Source organism: Perognathus longimembris, chromosome 3 (assembly GCF_023159225.1).
Source record: "Perognathus longimembris pacificus isolate PPM17 chromosome 3, ASM2315922v1, whole genome shotgun sequence".
Lineage (NCBI taxonomy): Eukaryota > Metazoa > Chordata > Mammalia > Rodentia > Heteromyidae > Perognathus > Perognathus longimembris.
In genome coordinates, this window is record NC_063163.1 from 67,578,372 (window position 1) to 67,597,860 (window position 19,489).

A 19,489-nucleotide genomic window follows, 5' to 3' on the forward strand; every position below is an offset into this window, starting at 1 on the left:
CGACTGAGTTTTCGAGGTGGTAGTCTCAGTAGGCAAAACGAATAAATGGAACCCACGGTGTCTCCCACGCGCCCAAGCCTCTTCCGGGCTCCCTCGGTCCGGGTCCGGGTTCTCCCCGCCCACTTTTTCCGCGCTTGGCCAATCCCCTGCTTGCTCAGGCCTTAGGCGCATGCGCAGCCGCTCGGGCAGCCGGAGACGAGTGAATGCGCATGCTCTGGACACCGCCTGGCCTCGGTCTCCGCCACTTCCCAGCTCGAGAAGCCGGCAGGAACTACTGCGCCGACGTCTGAGGGGTCGAGAGGCGTGGTCTCGTGCTGTACGCTTTCTCTCGCGAGACGCCGGCGCGTGATTTCGTAGCCGCTCCCTCCCTTCTGTCGGTCTCCCCGGTGCGGCTGCAGCGTCAGCCCCGATCCGTCCGGGCCTCGGTGGTGGCGGCGGCTGTGGCTCTTTCGCTTCAGCCCCTGCGCCCCTCGGCGCCCCTGACCGCCCGGTCCCAGGCCGCGGCCACAGCCCCGGGCTCGCGTCGGCGCCGCCCGCCCGCGGCCCGCCCCCTATGGGCCCCGGCTAGAGGCGCCGCCGCCGCCTCCGGCCCGCGGAGCCCCGATGCTAGCCCGGAGGAAGCCGGTGCTGCCGGCGCTCACCATCAACCCCACCATCGCCGAGGGCCCGTCCCCCACCAGCGAGGGCGCCTCCGAGTGAGTGCGCGGGGGCCCGGGGGGCACGACGCTGAGGTTCCAGACCTGCGTCCAGGCGTCGGGGGTGGGGGGGAACTCTGAGTGACGAGGGGGGACCGGGAGGATCCTTGAGAGCACTCGAGGGGTGGACTCGTCCCCAGTAGTGAACTAGGCCGCGAGGTTCTCCAGTTGCAAAGTCAGGGTGCCAGGAACGCCAACTACCCCCCGCCCCCCAAGCATGAGATGGGGGTGAAGGGAGAGCCCTGCAGGCGAAAGATGGAGTGAGGGTCGGTCCCCAGTCATGAAGTCAGCAAAGGAGTGGTCAGGATGGGGGTCCGAAGGGAGGTGCCTGAGAGACTATGGACATAAGAGGAGATGATGCTACTTGGGAGCGGGGTGCAGAGTCCAGAAGTTGGGGTGAGCGGCGAGCATCCCCCACAGAGAGGTTGGGAAACTGAGGAGTGGTAGGGTAAGGTCCTGAAGTGGGAACTTCTGAAGCATATTCTCAAGCATATTCTAAAGTAAATGGATTGGAATAGCCTGGAGGGAGGGGCGAGTGGGGAAAAAATAGGTCATTGAGGATGGCAGGAGGTCTTTGAGGGGGTTCTAGGAAGCTGAGGGACAGGGACAGACCTGGTAGCATCCCAGCGAAGTCTGAGGTGGTTCGCTGAGTGGTAGAATTTCCAGGGGATCGTTGTTGGGGCACACCACCGTGAGATCATGCTATGACCTCTCCACCTACGTGAGGAGGCTGAGGGCATCCTCCTGAATGGAGGGGGCAGGCTGCAGGTTTATTCATTGATAAAATCTACTCCCATCCTTCCTGTAAGAGAGCTCTTCCCAGAGTCTCTTCTTTTCCTGGTTTATGATGTGCATCCTTCATGAATGCCTAGGGCCCGCGTCTGTCTGCACACGTCTGCACACATAGCTTATTGAGTTTCTATTATATTTAAGGCAGGTTGACAGGGTGCACTGGAGATGTCACAGGGAAGTTCCCAGAGATGCCTCTGCAGCCCCACAGTGCCCTCCTTTCATTCACTCGTGCCTTTGTGCATGCTCACTTGTGCTTTCTCTCCTTCCTGTGATTGTCTTGCCATCATTTCATCTTGCTTTTTCTTCATCAGGTACACAGTAAGCACCTGCTTAGGGCTCTGGACCTGGCTGGGGGTGGGGGGGGGCTTCCTGTGTCTTGTTACCTGCAGTAAGTTACCGCCTCCCCCCGCCCCCAAGTGCCTGCTTTTCCTGCTTAGGCTGAGACTTTCTGAGTCCTCAGGTGATAATGCAGCCTAGAAAAGGGTGCCCAGCACGCCTCCAGCCCAGGTGATGTCAGTTTTGACCTGTGTGCCCTTTGGCTAGAGGGGTTTTGGGGGGGGGCGGGGCGGGGCAGGTCTGGGGCTTGGGACTCAGGGCCTGAGCACTGTCCCTGGTATCTTTTTACTCAAGGCTAGCACTACCTCCTGAGCCACAGCGGCGCTTCTGCCTTTTTCTGTTTATGTGGTGCTGAGGAATCAAACCCAGGGCTTCATGCATGCTAGGCAACCACTCTACCACTAAGCCACCTTCCCAGCCCTGGCTACAGTATTTTTTTTTTTTGGCCAGTCCTGGGGCTTGGACTCAGGACCTGAGCACTGTCCCTGGCTTCTTCCCGCTCAAGGCTAGCACCCTGCCACTTGAGCCACAGCGCCGCTTCTGGCCGTTTTCTGTATATGTGGTGCTGGGGAATCGAACCTAGGGCCTCGTGTATCCGAGGCAGGCACTCTTGCCACTAGGCTATATCCCCAGCCCTGGCTACAGTATTTTTAAGGCAAGTAATGATCATCTCAGGATTGGACTGTTCCTGATGAGACATGAAGTTACCCCCTTCGTCCCCAGGTGAATTCATCTGGAGAACCATCAACTTCGGCGTAGACCCTCAGGAACTGGGGACCCAAGGTTGCCTGAGGACTGCTGGAGGGCTTCCACTGATTGCTGTCTGTCCAGGGCAATTGTCCCTGGCTGCAGCCAGGCCCTAAAATGTGACATGTCCAGTGTCCCAGGGTCAACACCCTAATAGGAGAAAACACATATTTATTATATACTTTAAAAGTGATCATCTAGCTGGGAGCCAGTAGTTCACACCTGTCATCCTACTCAAGAGGCTGAGATCTTATGATCTATATTGGGGTTATTTGGTTTTTGAGAAAGGGTTTTGATTTGTAGCCTAGGCTGGCCTTGAACTTCCTACCTCAACCTTCCCCATGCTGGGATTTCAGGTGGCCACTACACCTGGCTAAAATACAGTATTAAAATTAATGTCTCTGTCCTCCCTGTTTTTTTCCCCTAAACATAATCCTACATATTTTTTTTTTTGCCAGTCCTGCTTGAACTCAGGTCCTGAGCACTGTCCCTGGCTTCTTTTTGCTCAAGGCTAGCACTCTACCCCTTGAGCCACAGTGCCACTCCTGGCCTTTTCTATATATGTGGTGCTGAGGAATCAAACCCAGGCCTTCATGGATGGATACGAGGCAAGCACTTTACCACTAGGCCATATTCACAGCGCCACATTTTAAAATTTTATGTCTGTGGTCCTGGAGGTAGGAAGGAGATGGAATCCAGGGCCTCATCTCTTCCATTTATCTTGGGCAGCATTGTGGTGAAACTGATCTTCCTGCTAGTAGGGGTAGCTCTTTTTCCTCACAGTGGGCTTCAAAGTCAAGGCATTGATAAAAGCAGCTCATTGTTAAGTTTTCCTTTGCAGAGTCCTTGGATCACTCAGTAAACTGATGTAGACATCTTTGGTCCTGAAGTACCCAAGTTTAGGGCCCATGTAAACCTGAAGTTTGACAGAAGCTGGCGGGGACCCAATAGCAGGTGTGCGGTGCATGGAGTGCCCTGCAGCTGTCTACGGCTTAGGTTCTGTACTCCTCCACTGCCAATCTTTAATTGACATCAGTCAAGTGCTCGTAAGATGTAACCTCTGCTCTGAAATTTAGATCTGCTGCCCTTGGCAGAGATGGGCATCCTGGCCCCAGGCCTCCGCTCACCTGGCCCCTAGCTCCTTCATCACTATCTGATGTGTTCCTAGCATCTCCTGGGTCCTTTGAGCTGGTGCTTGTCCTCATGTTCTCCTAATTACTGTGAGCAATGATCCAGGCCAGACCCTCTAGCGGGGTTCTTTCCTCTTAGACAGGACACCTGGAAAGGCAGGCAGGCATTATCTCTGTCTCCTCTGTGTGTCCTTGCAACCATTGTAGCTGATGGCCACTCCTGTCTTCCCTTGCTGACCCTTGCCCCTGGGGTCTCCACAGGGCAAACCTAGTAGACCTGCAGAAGAAGCTAGAGGAACTGGAACTGGATGAGCAGCAGAAGAAGCGTCTGGAAGCTTTCCTTACCCAGAAGGCCAAGGTTGGCGAGCTTAAGGATGATGACTTCGAAAGAATCTCAGAACTGGGAGCTGGCAATGGTGGGGTGGTCACCAAGGTCCAACACAGACCATCAGGTCTCATCATGGCCAGGAAGGTGAGTCAAAGTCCCGGGTGGGGTGGGTGAGGACAGACTGCTGTGTTCTTATTGGCTGCCTCTGTGCTAACACAGGCCATCTTCAGGGCCTCTGTGCTCCCATTGGCTGGACTGTAGGTCCCAGGAAGTTACTTCTAGTTAGTGTATCAGTCTTGTTTTTGTATACTTTTCCCCCTTCATGCCCAACCTCTGCCTTGAGGGTTGTTTTGTGTTTTTGTTCTTTACCAGTCCTGGAGCTTGAACTCAGAGCCTGAGCTGCTTTTGCTCAAGGGTGGTGCTCTACCACTTTGAGCCACAGCTTCTATCTGTTTTTCTGGTGGTTACTTGGAGATTCAAGTCTTACAGACTTTCTAGCATGGGCAGGCTTTGAACCACAATCTTCATATCTCAGCTTCCTGAGTAGCTAGGATTATAGACATGAGCCACCAGCACCCAAGGAGGCCCTGGATCTGTCCCCAGCACCATGAAAAGGAAAAAATGAAAAGAAAGATTCCCAGGATGCCCATCCAGCTGGCTGAGTGCTCTACTCCTGAGCTGCATCCCAGTCCTAGGGAGTTCTTGTTTTTTTTGAGACAAGGTTTCATTACAGAGTCCAGACTGACCTCAAGCACACTGTGTAATTCAGGCTTGTCTAGAACTCAGGGTCCTCTTGCCTCAGCCTTCCTAGTGCTATGGCCTTTCCTGGTCACAGACATGGCCACCACACCCAACTTGGAGTGAGCTTTATTTGAAGGACTTGGCTCACATGACTATGGAGCCTGGTGACTGATTCTGAGGTTTTCTGGGCAAGCTGGAGCCTCAGGAAACAGTGGTATTTCTACTCAAGTCCAAAGGCCATCTCAAGACTGAATGCTCACTTCCTAGGCAAACACAGATTGCCTTCAACTGATTGAATGTGGCCCACCCACACTACAAGGTGGCCTGCTCTACTAAGAATCTGGTGTAAATGCTCAGCACAGCTAAAAGCTACCTTCCCTGCTGCACTTAACCTGGAGTGTGAGCAAATCTGGGAGACACGTGAAGTTCTCTGTCACCTCTCAGTGGGACTACCCACTGCGTGCCAGTCCTGGAACCCTGTGGCACAACGTAGCCCCCACTGGGTGTTGGAGAAGTGGCCTTGGGAGGTGTAAGGAGTTGAGACCGGCAGAGAGAGGAGTTGAGACATCTTGGGATAATGATCCTAAACCTGAACACAGAATCCAGCGGTTTTGTAGATGACCCCTGAGCTTGCATGTTGGGGTGAGGCGGACAGTGACTTCATCCGAAGCCCACCATCCTGAGCCCTGCACATGGGTCTCCCCATCCTGTGGTCCCTGCCTTCCCATTTCTGAGTTTCTGTTCTGTCTTCACTCTGAGCTATTTCATCTCACATTTGGAGCATTTCCCCTCCAAATCTGCAGTCCAGAGCCTTCTGTCTCTGCCCCTTCCTGTAGGCATTGTTTTCTAAGTCAGGACCTCCCGTGGGAATCTCCAGCCTTCCTCACCCAAGGTACTGGCCAGGTAGAGGACAGGGTGCCGGTCAAGAGTGCAGATATCCCAGGAGCAGGCCCCTGAGCCCAGGCACCTGTGCAGAGCACCAGCAGGTGTGGGCAGCTGTTGGGCTCCTGCTGCAGGCCTGTGCACAGAGCCACCCAGGTCTTTTGGGTCTTCCTGGCATGGGTCATGCCAGCAAAGCTGTGCCCAGAAAACCACTCCCTCCATTTATGTGGCTTTGCTTGTTTGTAGATGTTTTCTTTTCTTGCCACCACCCTTGCAACCCCTGAGCTAGTCGGGATCAGCAGGCACCAGAGTGTCTGTAATGCACAGCAGTCGCCTCGGGGAGAGCTGCTTTTCTGGCCTTGAGCTGGGATTCCTCCACTCCAGGCTCAACCTGTGGCAGATATGCCCCTGGCACCTCACAAGAAGGTTAGGCAGGTACTCACTCTGCCACTTGAGCCAAGACCCCAGCCCTTCTTTGCATTTGTTATTTTTTGGATAGGGTCTTGTGCTTTTGCCGCAAAGCATGCTATCCCCACCTAAGTTTCCTTCCTAGCTGGGGTAACAGGTATGAGCCACTGGTGCACTCTTTTCTTTTCTTTTCTCTTTCTTTCTTTGTTTTTTGTTTGTTTGTTTGTTTTGCTAGTCGCGGGGCTTGAACTCAGGGCCTGGGCGCTCTACCACTTGAACCATATTGCCACTTCAGCTTTTTCTGTTTATTTAATGCTGAGGAATCGAGCCTAGGACTTCATGCATATAGGCAATCATGCTACCTTGGAGCCAGCTAAAGTCCTCTCGTTTCAACCAAGCAATAGCTCTATGGTGGATGTGGAGAAGTCAGAGCTGGACAGGTGTGAGCCCTTTTGGCTGCCCCTTCACTGGGAGCCCTGACCTGTAGCCCCATCCATCTGCCTGGATTCTTGCTTTGGGCCAGAGAGGGTTTGGGGAGGCTCAGTCCCATCACTGTGCCCCCTCAGGCTTGCAGCACTCTGGGTAAGGAGCACTGAGCTCTATCCATAGGTGGCTGGTTAGCTGGGCACATAGGCAAGTTATAGCCTCCTAAGAGGACCTGTGGGAAGAACAGAGGGCATGGCAGAGGCGTTTCTAGACCTGGCCAGTGAGTCTGCTCCCTCTGTGTGTCAGCACGGCTTCGAAGTCCTTTCCCCCGTCTTCTAGCTTGCACCCCCTATACTGTTGGCTCAGCTGTCTCATTCTGCAAACTGCCCTCTGCTCACCCCAGGGCCTGGTGTCTCTGTGTTGCCTCCCTTGTCAGCCTTACAGCCTGGATGCTCCGTAGGTTGCACCCCTGGTGCTCTACAGGCTCTGGCACCCTGAGAGGCCAGCCTGATCCTGACTGTTTCCCCATGGATCACTTTATGTTGGATACAGAGTTAAGTAAAATCCAAAATGGAAAGTTCCAGGCCACCTTGGGCTTCCTACCTTATTTCAAAAACAGATAGGGGGCTAGGAATGTGGCTTAGCAATAGAGTGCTTGTCTAGCATGCATGAGGCCCTGGGTTCGATTCCTCAGTACTACATACACAGAAAAAGCCAGAAGTGGTGCTGTGGCTCAAAGATACAGGTGGAAAAATCCCTATAGGTAACGTGAGGGTCAGAAATGTTTCCCATTATGGATTTTTTTTCCAGATTTGGAATATTTGCATTCCTTACTCTAAAAAGCCAGAATCTGAAATGCTCCAAAAGCTTGACAAGTCTGGATGTCTTATTGGGGCTCAGAAAACACCTGCTGGGGCGAGGGGCATGGCTCGGCCTGCAGGCTACAGCCCCAGTGGCAAAGATGACACTGCTGGTCTTGGGAGGATTGGGGGTTTTGTATGGTTGGATTGGGGATGCTTGGTCCGCACGTGAGAAAGTGGGTTTGCTGCTTCTGTTAACAGCTTTGTGCAGCAGGGCTGGGATGGCAGACAGTTAAGCTGGAGCTCGTCTTATATTCCCTTGCATGGAGCCACCTGGATCTTTACTTTCTCTCTTCTCCCAGGCAGGTGTCCAGGCCTTGTGGACTGTGAATGAGTGCTGTCCCCCTAGGAATGAAGCAGCCTCTTAGGGTTCTGGGGTTCTATGTGCAGACCCCAGGGCCAGCACAGGCCAGGTGGATTGCAGAATGGAGGGGCTGAAGGGCAGGCCTGGCTGAGGCCAGGCCGGGAGGTTCTCAAAGTCCCAGGCTCCCTGAGGTCTGCCTTGCTACCCCTGCACGCTCCCGGCAGGCCCCAGTGCCTTTCTTTGTTCCAGCTGGAGCACCCTGCCCCTGTGCCTCCCTCCAGGCCCAGCCCAGTGTCACCTTTGGTCCCCTTATCACCTTGCTTCCATTTCCTGAGCCCCTGGGAGCCAAGCCTCCACATGAGATTTACCTCTCCTCTGCCCCGGCCAAGAGGCGACCTTCTTAGTTCCCCTCCTCTCCCCTCCTCCTACCCTCCCCTGTCCCACCCTGGGCTTTACCTGGCCCACTGGCTGTGGGTGCGTGTGGGGCTCTGCTGAATAGGTCCTGAGCTCAGTGGGGTTTGTGGTTATGGGCTGGCCAAGGCATCTCACCACATCTTTTCTGCATGTCTCAGAAGTATCATTTGGAAAGGGGTCCACGGGTGTCCAGCTGCCCCCCCTTAAGTGTGACTCCACAACGTGATCCAGGCTGGACTTGGTGGGCCAGGACTTACTTTGAACACAGCTCCTGCCACCCCCACATGAGAAATATTTGATCAGTTAGGTCTGTCATTTATTCCATTTTGTTAAGACAGAGTCAATTGTGGCCCCAGCTGGCTTTTGAACTTACACTCCTATCTCTGTCTCCCAGGTGATACAATTATAGGTGTGTCCTGCTATATGGTGATTTAGTTGGCCTTTTTGTGTGTTTTGGGTACTGGGATTTGAACTCAGCTTTGCGCTTTTTTGCCTGGTATAAAACTACTGAGCCTTGCCTCCAGCTCTGTTTTTTACTGGTTATTTTTGAAATTTGAGTCATGTACCTGAGCTGTGGTTTGCCTGTTTTCAGTAAACTTCCCATTGTTGCTGGGGTGACAGGTGCTTGCCCCCACATCCAGCTTCCTTCTGGAGATTCTCTGGGACTTTGCTGCTGAGGTTGTCCCCAAACCCTGGTCCTCTCATCTTTTAAACAGTGAAGGTCTTAATGCATCTGTTATGGCTGTCAATTTTAGACCATTTCATCACCTAAAGTAGACATCCATCCCCATTACCAGTCACCCAGCCCTTACCCCAGCCCCTTCTACCCCCCCCCCCCCCATATACTTCCTATCCCTGGGTCCACATGTTCTAGACTTTTCCTATCAATGGAGCTGCCCATGGTGGTGCCTTGTGTCTGTTTCTCTCACTGAGCACAGTGGCCACAAGGTCCCTCCATGCCGGGCGTGGGTCAGAGCCTTGTCCTGTCCCTGGCTGTGTGTGCTCAGATGTTGGCACCCCCTTTGGGCTGTGGAGGACAATGTCATGGAGGAGGTGGGTGGATGGCTTCTCTTGTGGGCACACCCAGCCTGGGATGGTCCTGACAGTTTTCTGGCCCCATTGTAGCTGATCCACCTGGAGATCAAGCCGGCTATCCGGAACCAGATCATCCGAGAGCTGCAGGTGCTGCATGAATGCAACTCCCCATACATCGTGGGCTTTTATGGCGCCTTCTACAGTGATGGGGAGATCAGCATCTGCATGGAGCACATGGTGAGGGCCAAGGGGGGCGGGGCCTGCTGGGACCTTGGGGTACACAGATGGGGTGTGGAAGTACCTTTACTCTTGAGTTCCACTGTTGGTGTGACAAGCACTGTCTCCCATCTACCCCCGCGGTAGCCCACATGCACAAGTCACGGGGTGTGATCCAGTGGCGGTGCTTGGAGCAGCAGTGCACCAGAAGCAGCTCATGCCCCTTTCCAGACAGCAGTTGGTGGCGCAGCTCTCTGCACATAGCTGCCAATAGAGAGCTGCACAGGCTCACACCCCACCCCACCTGGGCCCAGTCTCAGGTAGAGCCAGGTGCTTGCTCTCTTTACACACGCCATGGTTGTGGCCTGCCCAGCGTGAGCTGCCCATGGACCAGATGCTCTGGTTTCCAAGCTCAGAGGTGGGTGGGAAGGGGCTCACAAAAGGAGAAGTGGTCTGAGCTGTAGATCGTGGGAGGAAGTGACCCTCAGCCACTGCTTCAGGTACCAGCTGCCCACAGCAGGCCCCTTGCAAAACCAGGCTGCATGGCACGAGGACTCGCTGATGCCCTGTGCACACATTTTGACTATCAGCATTGTGCAACAGGACAGGAAGTGAAATAGAGCAAGAGCCCTGGTGGTGTCCAAGCAAGCCTGAGCTGCCAGGAGCCCCTTCCCCACCTTCCCTACTTCATGTAGTACAGGCAGGGGTCAAAGGTGGGAGACAGAGCACCCACCCAGGAGCACTGAGCACCAAGGTGCTGCTTCCAGAGCCTCTGGCTTCCCCTGCAAGAAGGGCCCTAATCCTGCCCCCACTCTGGGCGTTGGTGGATGGAACCCGGGGGTTCCCAGAGCAGCCCTGAGCCTGTGGGCACATCAGGACAGATCAGGTGTAGGAATGTACTTCTGGGGTGTGGCTGCACCACATGCCATGCCCCACTATCAAACAACAGTGTGGAGGCCACTGAATGTGAAGTGTGGGATTCCTTGACAAGAGCCGAGGGCCCAGGGACCAGCAGAACAGGGAGCAGCGGTCACCCTGGTGCACAGAACATTCTCCATCCACTGCCTCCCTGGGAAGATGTCTCAGCTGAGGTGGGGCTCCAATCAGGAGCCAGGCCTGGGGTCAGGTCTTAGCCCACTGAGCTAGGGTGTCAAAAGACAGGAGCCAGCTGGGGATATAGCCTAGTGGCAAGAGTGCCTGCCTCGGATACACGAGGCCCTAGGTTCAATTCCCCAGCACCACATATACAGAAAACGGCCAGAAGCTGCGCTGTGGCTCAAGTGGCAGAGTGCTAGCCTTGAGTGGGAAGAAGCCAGGGACAGTGCTCAGGCCCTGAGTCCAAGGCCCAGGACTGGCCAAAAAAAAAAAAAAAAAAAAAAAAAGACAGGATCCAAGCCTTGGGTTGGGGTTTGGCCCACCACATGCTTGAGCTGGGCCCTGTGTGGAACAGAGGGATGTAGGCTGCTGGGTGAGGACCAGAGCTGAATCTGGGGTACCTTGCACCTGCCAGGTGTTGACGGTGGCTGTAGCCTGACCTCTCTAGCCTTTCTGTGGGGACCTGCCAGGTCAGTCCTGGTTTTAGAGGCAGAGGCTTGTCATGCAAGAGTGCATGACGGTGGTGCTGCTGGCTGGGGCAGGGCAGGGGAGGGGCTGGTGAGCAGGCACAGAGCATGGGGCCACTTGCTTTGGATCCAGCCCTTGCAGGAGCCACATCACTCTATCACAGAGGCCACCAGGTCTTAACACTTCACCCCTCGTACTCCCTGCTGCCTGGAGACTCAGCCCACTCCCAGGCCCTAGCCACGCCCTGGGTTGAGGATACTGTATGGTCATGTGCCATGGATATGCTAGCGTAATTGGTCACAGGCTGTCCATATAACTTGGGGTCGGCATTACACGTATATGCATTTCTGTTGTATGCCGGGCTGCTCTGTGAAGAGGGCAGGTTGACTGTGGTTCTGTGTTGGGGTTCCCAGTCATGAGCTGATGGCCTCATTGCTTTAAAGCCTAGGGCCACCAGAGCAGGGCTGGGGCTCCTGGGAAGCAACACCACTCACCAGCGGCCAAGAGGTAAAAGCAAGAAAGAAGACTGCACTCACCACGGTCCCCTTTGAGAACTTGCCCCCCAGTGACATAAAGACCTCCCTTGAGGACCTGCCTCTTAAAGGCTCCACTACCACACCTAGCATCAAGTTGGGAAACAGGCCTCCAACAGACCCCTGGGCCTTTGGGGCCCCTGCATGTGTGACTGGCATAATGAGCAGCACAGGTTTGCCGCCCAGAGGGCTGAAGCTGGAGCAGTCCGGAAGTTCCTCAGTCCCAGGACCCCTGCCTGTTAGTGTGCAGCCCTTGAAGTGTAGGATTCTAGTGACAGAGACACCGAAGAGGTGTTTTGGTCCTGCACCCCATCCAGCTGCCCAGGCAAGGTCCCTACCTGATTCAAGCTGGCCTGGCTGCTCCCCAGGGATCTCACTGGAGCCCTGTGACCTTTAGGAAATGAATGGCAGGTGTTCCTGGTGACTCCAGGACTCTGTGCCCGCATCCTTCACAGGAGTCCTTGTTACAGGGCACAATCCCAGCCTCCTACCGCTTGGAAGAATGCTGGGGCTGGCAGGGGACAGGTGCCCAGAGATGAGGCAGCCCAGTTCTTTCCTCCTCCCCTGAGCACCCCTTTGTTCCTATCCCTGCCTCAGCGTCTGCTCAGGTTCCAGGCCTGGTGGCCTCCCTCACTACCCAGGTAGGGCCATGTGGGGCACTTGGTGCAAGAACCTGGATGGGGATACCCTGCATTCCGGGCCTTCACATCTGCTGCTGGGGTGCACCGCCTGGAGCCCTAAAGGCCAACGGGGACAGAGGAGTCCCTACCCTTTGCCAGGGTTGGAGTGGGGATCTGTCAGGGAGATAAGACCATGGGTTCCCGGGGGCCACTGCCCACCCTTCCCAACCACGCGCTTCCCTCTTGGCCTACAGGATGGCGGCTCCCTGGACCAGGTGCTGAAAGAAGCCAAGCGGATTCCTGAGGAGATCCTAGGGAAGGTCAGCATCGCGGTGAGTGTCGCCTTTCCTCCTGCCAGCCCCATGGGCCAGAACTCCTTCCCAAGGTGCCTGTCCCCTAGGCCCACTTCAGGCTTTTAGGATCCCCTCCCCTCCCCTGCTGGCTGGGACACCCACCATCTTGTAGTGGGCACCGCTGGCCCCAGGCACTCAGATTCTGGGGATCTGAAGCCAAGGTGCAGGGGAGCACTGGGTAGGAGTGCTAGCGCAGACCTTCACTTTGCTGAGTGGGACACGGTGCACCTGCCCCAGAGGTGTGGTAACTGAGCAACACTGGCAGCTTCGAACACCATTATTACTCTACCACCTTGTGCCCTTCCATTTCCTGGCCTCTGCTGTCCTGGGTAGCTTGGCCAGACAGTGTCAACCTGGTCACATGCTCTGTGGACAGTGCCCCTCTAGGGCTGGCACAACCCAGGGTGGCTGCCACCAGGGGCACACACCTTCCCTGCAGGGCCTGCCTGTCTCTACGCCATGGTCCTCGGCTGCTTGCGCTTCTTAACAAGGCACCTCACTCTGTTGTCACGCTTGCTGTAGCCCTGGCCAGCTGGGTGCGGCCTAGAATGGCGTTCCCGCAGACTCAGTGGCCAGCTGGGTGTCCCTGGGGCTGGGGCCCTCCTGTTTCCATCCTTCTCACTGCCCCGTGGTCTGTAGGTGCTCCGAGGCCTGGCCTACCTGCGGGAGAAGCACCAGATCATGCACCGAGGTGAGGGCCAGGGCCTTCCAGATGGGCAGGCGGGCAGCCGCGCTGGGTGCCAGCGGGCCTCACCTCCGTCCCTCACCCCTGTCCACCTCCTACTCCCCAGATGTGAAACCTTCCAACATCCTTGTCAACTCCCGAGGGGAAATCAAGCTGTGTGACTTTGGGGTGAGCGGGCAGCTCATCGACTCCATGGCCAACTCGTTTGTTGGCACCCGGTCCTACATGTCCGTAAGTTCCCTCCCACCACCCTGGCTGCTCAGTACCCAAGCCAGCCAGCTGGACGGAGGGTGGGCAGGAGCAGAGTAGGGCAGTCCTCTGCCCACCGCCCCCCCAGCCGTGCCCTCCCATCTCCCGACAGCCAGAGCGGCTGCAGGGCACCCACTACTCGGTGCAGTCGGACATCTGGAGCATGGGCCTGTCCCTGGTGGAGCTGTCCATCGGGAGGTACCCCATCCCCCCGCCGGACGCCAAGGAGCTGGAGGCCATCTTTGGCCGGCCCGTGATGGACGGGGAAGAAGGAGAGCCTCACAGCATCTCACCTCGGCCCAGACCCCCCGGACGCCCTGTCAGCGGTATGCCCCACAGCTGCGGCTTGGGATGGGGCGGGGGAGACCCCGCGGGCCTGCTGTGCTGGCAGCTGCCTCCCCGCTGGCCCTCGCCATGCCAGCTGTCCTCAGACGGAGCGAGCTGCGGTCAGCCGTCCTCAGATGGTCCTGGGGTTTCTGGGGACAGAGCTGCGAGCAGTGTGCACCGCAGACCTCTTCTGCCCAGGGCAGCTGCACCTGTCGCCATCAGCAGACGGGATCCAGACGCTGCCCTCCGCCAGGCCCCACTGGCTGCCTGGGCTTCACAGCATTGTGCAGTGGATGCCTGAGTGGGGGCTGGGCCGTGGCCCAGTGGCATAGGCTCGATGCACAAAAGGCCCTGGGCTCCGTCCCCAGCACCACAGGGAAAGAAGGAAAGCATGCCAGGGGCTAGGCGAGCAGCAGTGGGTGCCCTCTGCTTCCACACAAGGCTGACACAAAGCTGTGCAACCTCCACCATCCACTTCCAGAACATTCCATCACACCAAAGGGAAGCCGGGTTCCCATGAGCACCACCCCAGCCCCTGGCCTCACAAGTCCTCTTCCTGTCTTAGGATCTGCCTCTTCAGGATGTTTCCTATCAGTGAAACCAAGCTGGGACCTTCTGTGTGTCTTCTCACTATAGTGCGGGTCACAGCCTCACCCTGTCCCTGCCATGTACTCCAGTGTGGGGGTGGGCCTCCCTCTCCAGGTGTCCTGGGGGCTCTTCCCAGGCCTCTGTCCTCAGGATGGTCCTCCCTCCCAGATGGGATCTAGGCTGCACCCTGGGGGGAAGAACATGGGGGTGTGCCAGCACCTTGCCATGTGCCAGCTCAGCCTGGCCAACTGGGCCTTGGACAGGGGTCAGCCACCCCTCCAGTTTCCTGCTCCAGGTGGCATCTGCACAAGGTCATGCTGCCCCTCAGTGGTGGCCAGCCCCCTTCCCTGCCTGGCCCGATTGTCTTTGGCACTACAGGGAAGCAGCGTGGCGCCAAGTGTGTGACTCCTGAGAGGATGCCCACGTCCGTTCTGGCACTTGCTCTGGTGTCTGACTCACTGGTGGCCCCGGACAGAAGCTGCCTCCCCCAGGGAGGGCAGTGCTGCCCGCATCCCCCTCGCACCTGCTGACGGGGGAGGACATGCAAGGCCTTGGCCTCAGACCTGCGGAGACTCACTCGCACTCTCACTGCCGTGTAGGTCACGGGATGGACAGCCGGCCCACCATGGCCATCTTCGAGCTGCTGGACTACATCGTGAATGAGGTGGGTGCCTAGGCCCTCCCTGTGCTTTTCAGTAGCTGGAGTCAGGCCACAGCCGTTCCTCCCTCTCTCTCAGAGCCCTCTGCCTTGCTCAGCATTAACATGGTCTAAACTCAGAGTCTGGCCTTTTCTAGGTAGGCGCTCTACCACTTGAGTCACACACACCTTTTTTGGTTGTGGTTATTTTTTGAGTAGCATCTGGAGTTTTGCCTGGGCCAGCCTCACATTGTGATCCTCCTACTTAGGCCTCACATGTAGCCCGGTGGACAGGCATGAACCGCCACCCCCAGTTCACTTGTTGACATGGAGTTCTGTGGACTTTTTGCTCAAATTCAGTTCCTATCCATGTCCTTCTCACATGCAGCTAGAATTACTAGCATGAGCCATTGTACCCAGCCATGAGGTTTTTTGGGTTTGGTTTTGGCTTTTGTCAGTTGTGGGGCTTGAACTTTGGGCCTGGGCACTGTCCCTGGGTTCCTCAGCTCAAGGCTAGTGCTTTACCACTTGACAGTGCCACTTCCAGTTTTTTGGTGGTTCATTGGAGATAAGAGTCTCATGGACTTCCTGCCTCGGCTGGCTTTGAACCATGATCCTCATATCTCAGCAAAAATTCTGGAAGTGCCACTGTGGTTCTAGTGGTAGAACATTCGCCTTGAGCAAGAGACACTCAAGGACAGTGCCCAGGCCCAGAGTTTAAGCACCAGGACCAGGAAAAAAAAAATTGCTCAGGGACAGTTCCCAAGCCCTGAGTTCATGCCACCACCCCCACACACATATACCCCAAGCCCTTATTTCAAGCCCAAAAACCTAAACACACACACACACACACATACACACACACACACATACACACACACACACACACACACACACACACACACACACACCCCACACACATACCCCCATCTCCCAGGAAGCAGGTCCCTGGGCTCCAGCAGATGCCAGGCCCTACTCTGCCTTAGGCTCCCAGGTCACTGACAAGGGTCGGATCCCATGAGCAGTGGCTTTTTTGTGGTCCCTTCTGGTGACACTTAGTGACTGTCCATGATTGGGGGCGGGGGGGGGGGTTGCCAAAATACACAGGTGCAGAAACCATGGATAAGAAGCCTTGGCCTGTGCAGAGACCGATGCTACCCTTGGTGGCATCCTTGGTCCTTGGAGCCAGGCCGAGCCGGGTGGCAAGCTGCCTGCCTCCCTGGGCTCGGCCTGGGGTGGGGCAGCAGGGTAGGGTGGCCTGGTGACACAGCCGTTCTCTGCCCTGGCGGCGCTACCCAGCCTCAGCAAGCATGTTCTCCCTGGAATGCTACTGGCCTCTTCCCTGACCTGCCACCTGCAGGGCAGCCATGCTGCCCCTCGGTCCACCTGATGCCCACCAGGGAAGGTGGCAGCCCAAGGCCCAGAGACTGTCCCCTCGTGTCTTCTGTCTGCTCATCCACACCTAGAATAAGCATGGCCCATGGGGGTCTGGCAAGTGGGGAGCCAGGTCTCTGCCTCCAACAGGACAGTGCCTCCCTGGAGGAAGAGAGCAGCAGGAACCCAGAGGACAGGTAAGGCCTCCCAGCCCCACAGGCTGACCTTCCCCTTTGCTTCCTCCACAGCCACCTCCGAAGCTGCCCAGCGGGGTGTTCAGCCCAGACTTCCAGGAGTTTGTAAATAAATGGTAAGGGGAGTGGGGTGCGGGGTGGTGGGCACACCTGAGCCATTCCAGGTGTGCTCCCTGGCCCTGAGCCCGGCTGCTGCTGAGCTGACCATTGAGCTTCCCCGTGGTCAGGTGGCCTGGAGGGACAGAGTTCACCCAGGAAGTGGAAGCTGAAGCTGTTTCCTGGCCCAGCCTCGCCCCCAAGCCCAGGGCAGTTGTCACACAGGTTCCATCTTCACTATCTGCCAGCAGAAAAGGGGAGCTCAGTGCAGTCCTGGCCACTCCTTACTTGCTTAATGCCCTGCAAGTTTCTGGGTGGTGTCATCCTGGCTTGATTCCCTGGCCCCTGGAAGCCATCATACCTTTGATGGTCCTGCTGGCACTCAGAGTGCCCAGCTTCCCAGGGGGCCCCTTGTGTCTCAGTGGATGCCACTCACCAGATGTGCTGGGCAGCAAAAGGCACCACAGGCCCCTTGCACCACCTCTGCAGGCCATGTGAACGTCCTGGTGTGTGCGGTCCTGGTGTGTGCGTGTGCCCTTGGAGAGCCATTTCAGTTTGAGCTGCACTGAGCAGCTGCCCTCGGGTGCTTGTGTTTTTTGGAGGATAAAGGCCCATTTTGACACCAAGACCCCCGAGTTTTGGGTTTGGGTATAAAGTGAGCCAACTGTCCTCTCTTCCTTGGAGACATCTTGCCTGAGGTTAGCAGTGGAGCCCCTTGTCCATTCTGGCAGGGCCCTGCCCAGCCTGGCACAAGTGGCCCAGCCATGTCTCTCCTGGTGCCCCAAGCCAGGGACTAACAGTCCTCTTGTCCCTGTCCAGCCTCATTAAGAACCCAGCAGAGCGAGCGGATCTGAAGATGCTCATGGTGAGTGACAGTAAGGACTGGGGGTGTGGCAGGGGCGTGGCTGAGAAGTAAAGGGCGTGGCCTGATGCTACATACTGAGGCCTTTGCAGGGATCCCTGCAGAGCCTTCAGCCCCAGCTTAGCCAGGGCCCAGGGGCATGGCCGGACCCCCTGGTTCTCCAGAACTCTGCACTTATCCACGTGTGCACACACTCACGTGTGTGTGACGCACACTGACACTGTCAATGTGCAGACCACCTGTCACCCCAGCACTGAGGCTGAGGCAGAAGGATGGCCAGCCTGGGGTACAGTGACACCCTGTCTCAAAGGACAGAGAAGGGAACACAGTGTTCCCCTCTGTCCTACCTTTCCTCTCCAGAGTCCCAGTCCGCACTTGCTTTTCCGCCTCAGCCTGGGGCCATGGCAGGGCCTGGGGTCTCCTCCCTCCCCACACAGCCCCTCAAGCAGGGTTTGAGGGCTCTGTGGGACAGAGGCCCTCACAGGCTATCTGATCCCAGGACACCCTGCTGATGATGGTGTGTGGCTGGCACAACTAGGGTGTGCCTAGAGTGTGGAGGCCAGGGGCTCCTCAGGGCATGCTCAGCCCTCCCTGCCATGAGCACCTGGGTGGGGCTCCCCCCCACCCCCACCCCTGCCTCTCCCTCCCTTCCCACCCTCAGCTCCCTCTGGCTGCCTTCCCTTCCAGAACCACGCGTTCATCAAGCGAGCCGAGGTGGAAGAAGTGGACTTCGCCGGCTGGCTGTGCCGAACCCTGCGGCTGAAGCAGCCCAGCACGCCCACACGCACGGCTGTGTGACGCTGTGTGGTGTGTGTGCCCTTGTCCCCATGTCACGCGCTGGCCTCTGGGGAAGGTGCCGCTGCCCACCCCTGTTGTCATTGGGAGCCTGCTTCTTTAGGTTTAAACAACAACACGAAATGGAGACAAAAAGCAGCCGTGGCCGTGGTCCTTGTCACGCTTGGCTGTGGGCAGTGGCCTTTTCTCCCTGGGAAACTGCACAACATCTGCTGGGGGAAAGCCTAGCTTGGGCCCTGGGGCCCTGGCCTCCAGCTCCCTCCTGTCCACATCCACACAGCCTGGATGGGGCCCTGCCGTCCCCTCGGGCTCCCAAGCTGACGCAGCCCTGCACACAGGAAGTCTTGGGTTTCCACGCTTGCTGGTAGATCTGCAGATAAAGCCACCACCCTGCCTTCAGCAAGTCCCACAGAGATGGTGACGCTGTGGCCCCCCCCCCCCCCGAGCACCTCACTCTTGGGGTTCCTTGAACTAGTTACTGGCACCTATGGGTCTCAGCAGCCCCTCAGTCCCATGCTGATTTGATGCAGTCTTTGCTTTGGAGGCCACGTGGCCGCCGGGCCTGGCCCCTCCGCCCAGCAGGTCCTGAGGGTGGAAACGTGGAGTCAGGTGCCCTGCCCCTCAGGAGGCAGGGGCTGGGGTCCTGGAACCTTCCACCCTGCAGCCTTTTCTCTGTACACACTAGAGAGAAGCTGGCCCCACCTCCAGCCCTGAAGGTTTCTGTCTTCAGAAGCTGAAGGTGCTGCCCTGTGGGTGCACCCTCTGCAGACCTCAGGAGTGAGCTAGGTGCTGCTGGAGAGCATGTACCTCACCTTGCTCGCCCCACCTGGGTCCACAGTAGCTGGGGGCGGGGCGGGGGGGGGGCTCCCTGTGCCAGGAGCTGGAGCGCAGAGTCATAATGGGCAGTGGGAGAACTGGGCCTTCACTACCATCCCAAGATATTGGAAAAGGTGAGCAAAAGGCTCTCCTCTCTTCCCACCCACCACTCTTAAGGTCCCCCAGGTCTCCCCAGCCTCCCTAGTGACCTCTAGACTGCAGTCTGCCCCCCCTACCCCCGCTGTTGCCCTTTTTATCCTCCCTGATTGCTTGCATACTCTTTAGTATTCAGCATTTCCTTTCTAAGTCAACAGCACTCAGCCTGGGCACTGGGGACCGGCCCTGGGCAACAGCCAGAGCACACATCCACCATCTCCTTGTCAGTGGCCACCCACATCACCAGCACCCCAGCCCAGCTGGCTACCAGTGCAGGGCTTGCATGAACATTCCACTTAGTAATGTTTTTCTTTGTACTGGTCCTGC

The 19,489-nt window shown here is 56.9% G+C and overlaps 1 protein-coding gene across 1 annotated transcript; it reads left to right on the plus strand.

Annotated features, from left to right (window-relative positions):
- Positions 1 to 359: 359 nt before the first annotated feature.
- On the plus strand, positions 360 to 18,328 carry Map2k2 (mitogen-activated protein kinase kinase 2). The gene is made up of 11 exons (XM_048341973.1): positions 360 to 695; positions 3,962 to 4,172; positions 9,189 to 9,335; positions 12,285 to 12,362; positions 13,023 to 13,074; positions 13,175 to 13,299; positions 13,430 to 13,643; positions 14,832 to 14,896; positions 16,492 to 16,553; positions 17,353 to 17,398; positions 18,083 to 18,328. Exons 1-11 carry the CDS (start codon positions 604 to 606, stop codon positions 18,191 to 18,193), a joined length of 1,203 nt encoding a protein of 400 aa, XP_048197930.1. The 5' UTR covers positions 360 to 603; the 3' UTR covers positions 18,194 to 18,328.
- The last annotated feature ends 1,161 nt before the right edge of the window (positions 18,329 to 19,489 follow it).

Excerpts from the sequence above, each read along its gene's own strand:
- Map2k2 (XM_048341973.1), top strand. The coding sequence starts at position 604 with ATGCTAGCCCGGAGGAAGCCGGTGCTGCCGGCGCTCACCATCAACCCC. Across the intron at positions 4,173-9,188 it reads GTCTCATCATGGCCAGGAAG|CTGATCCACCTGGAGATCAA; the intron begins GTGAGTCAAAGT and ends GCCCCATTGTAG. Across the intron at positions 13,644-14,831 it reads CCCCGGACGCCCTGTCAGCG|GTCACGGGATGGACAGCCGG; the intron begins GTATGCCCCACA and ends ACTGCCGTGTAG.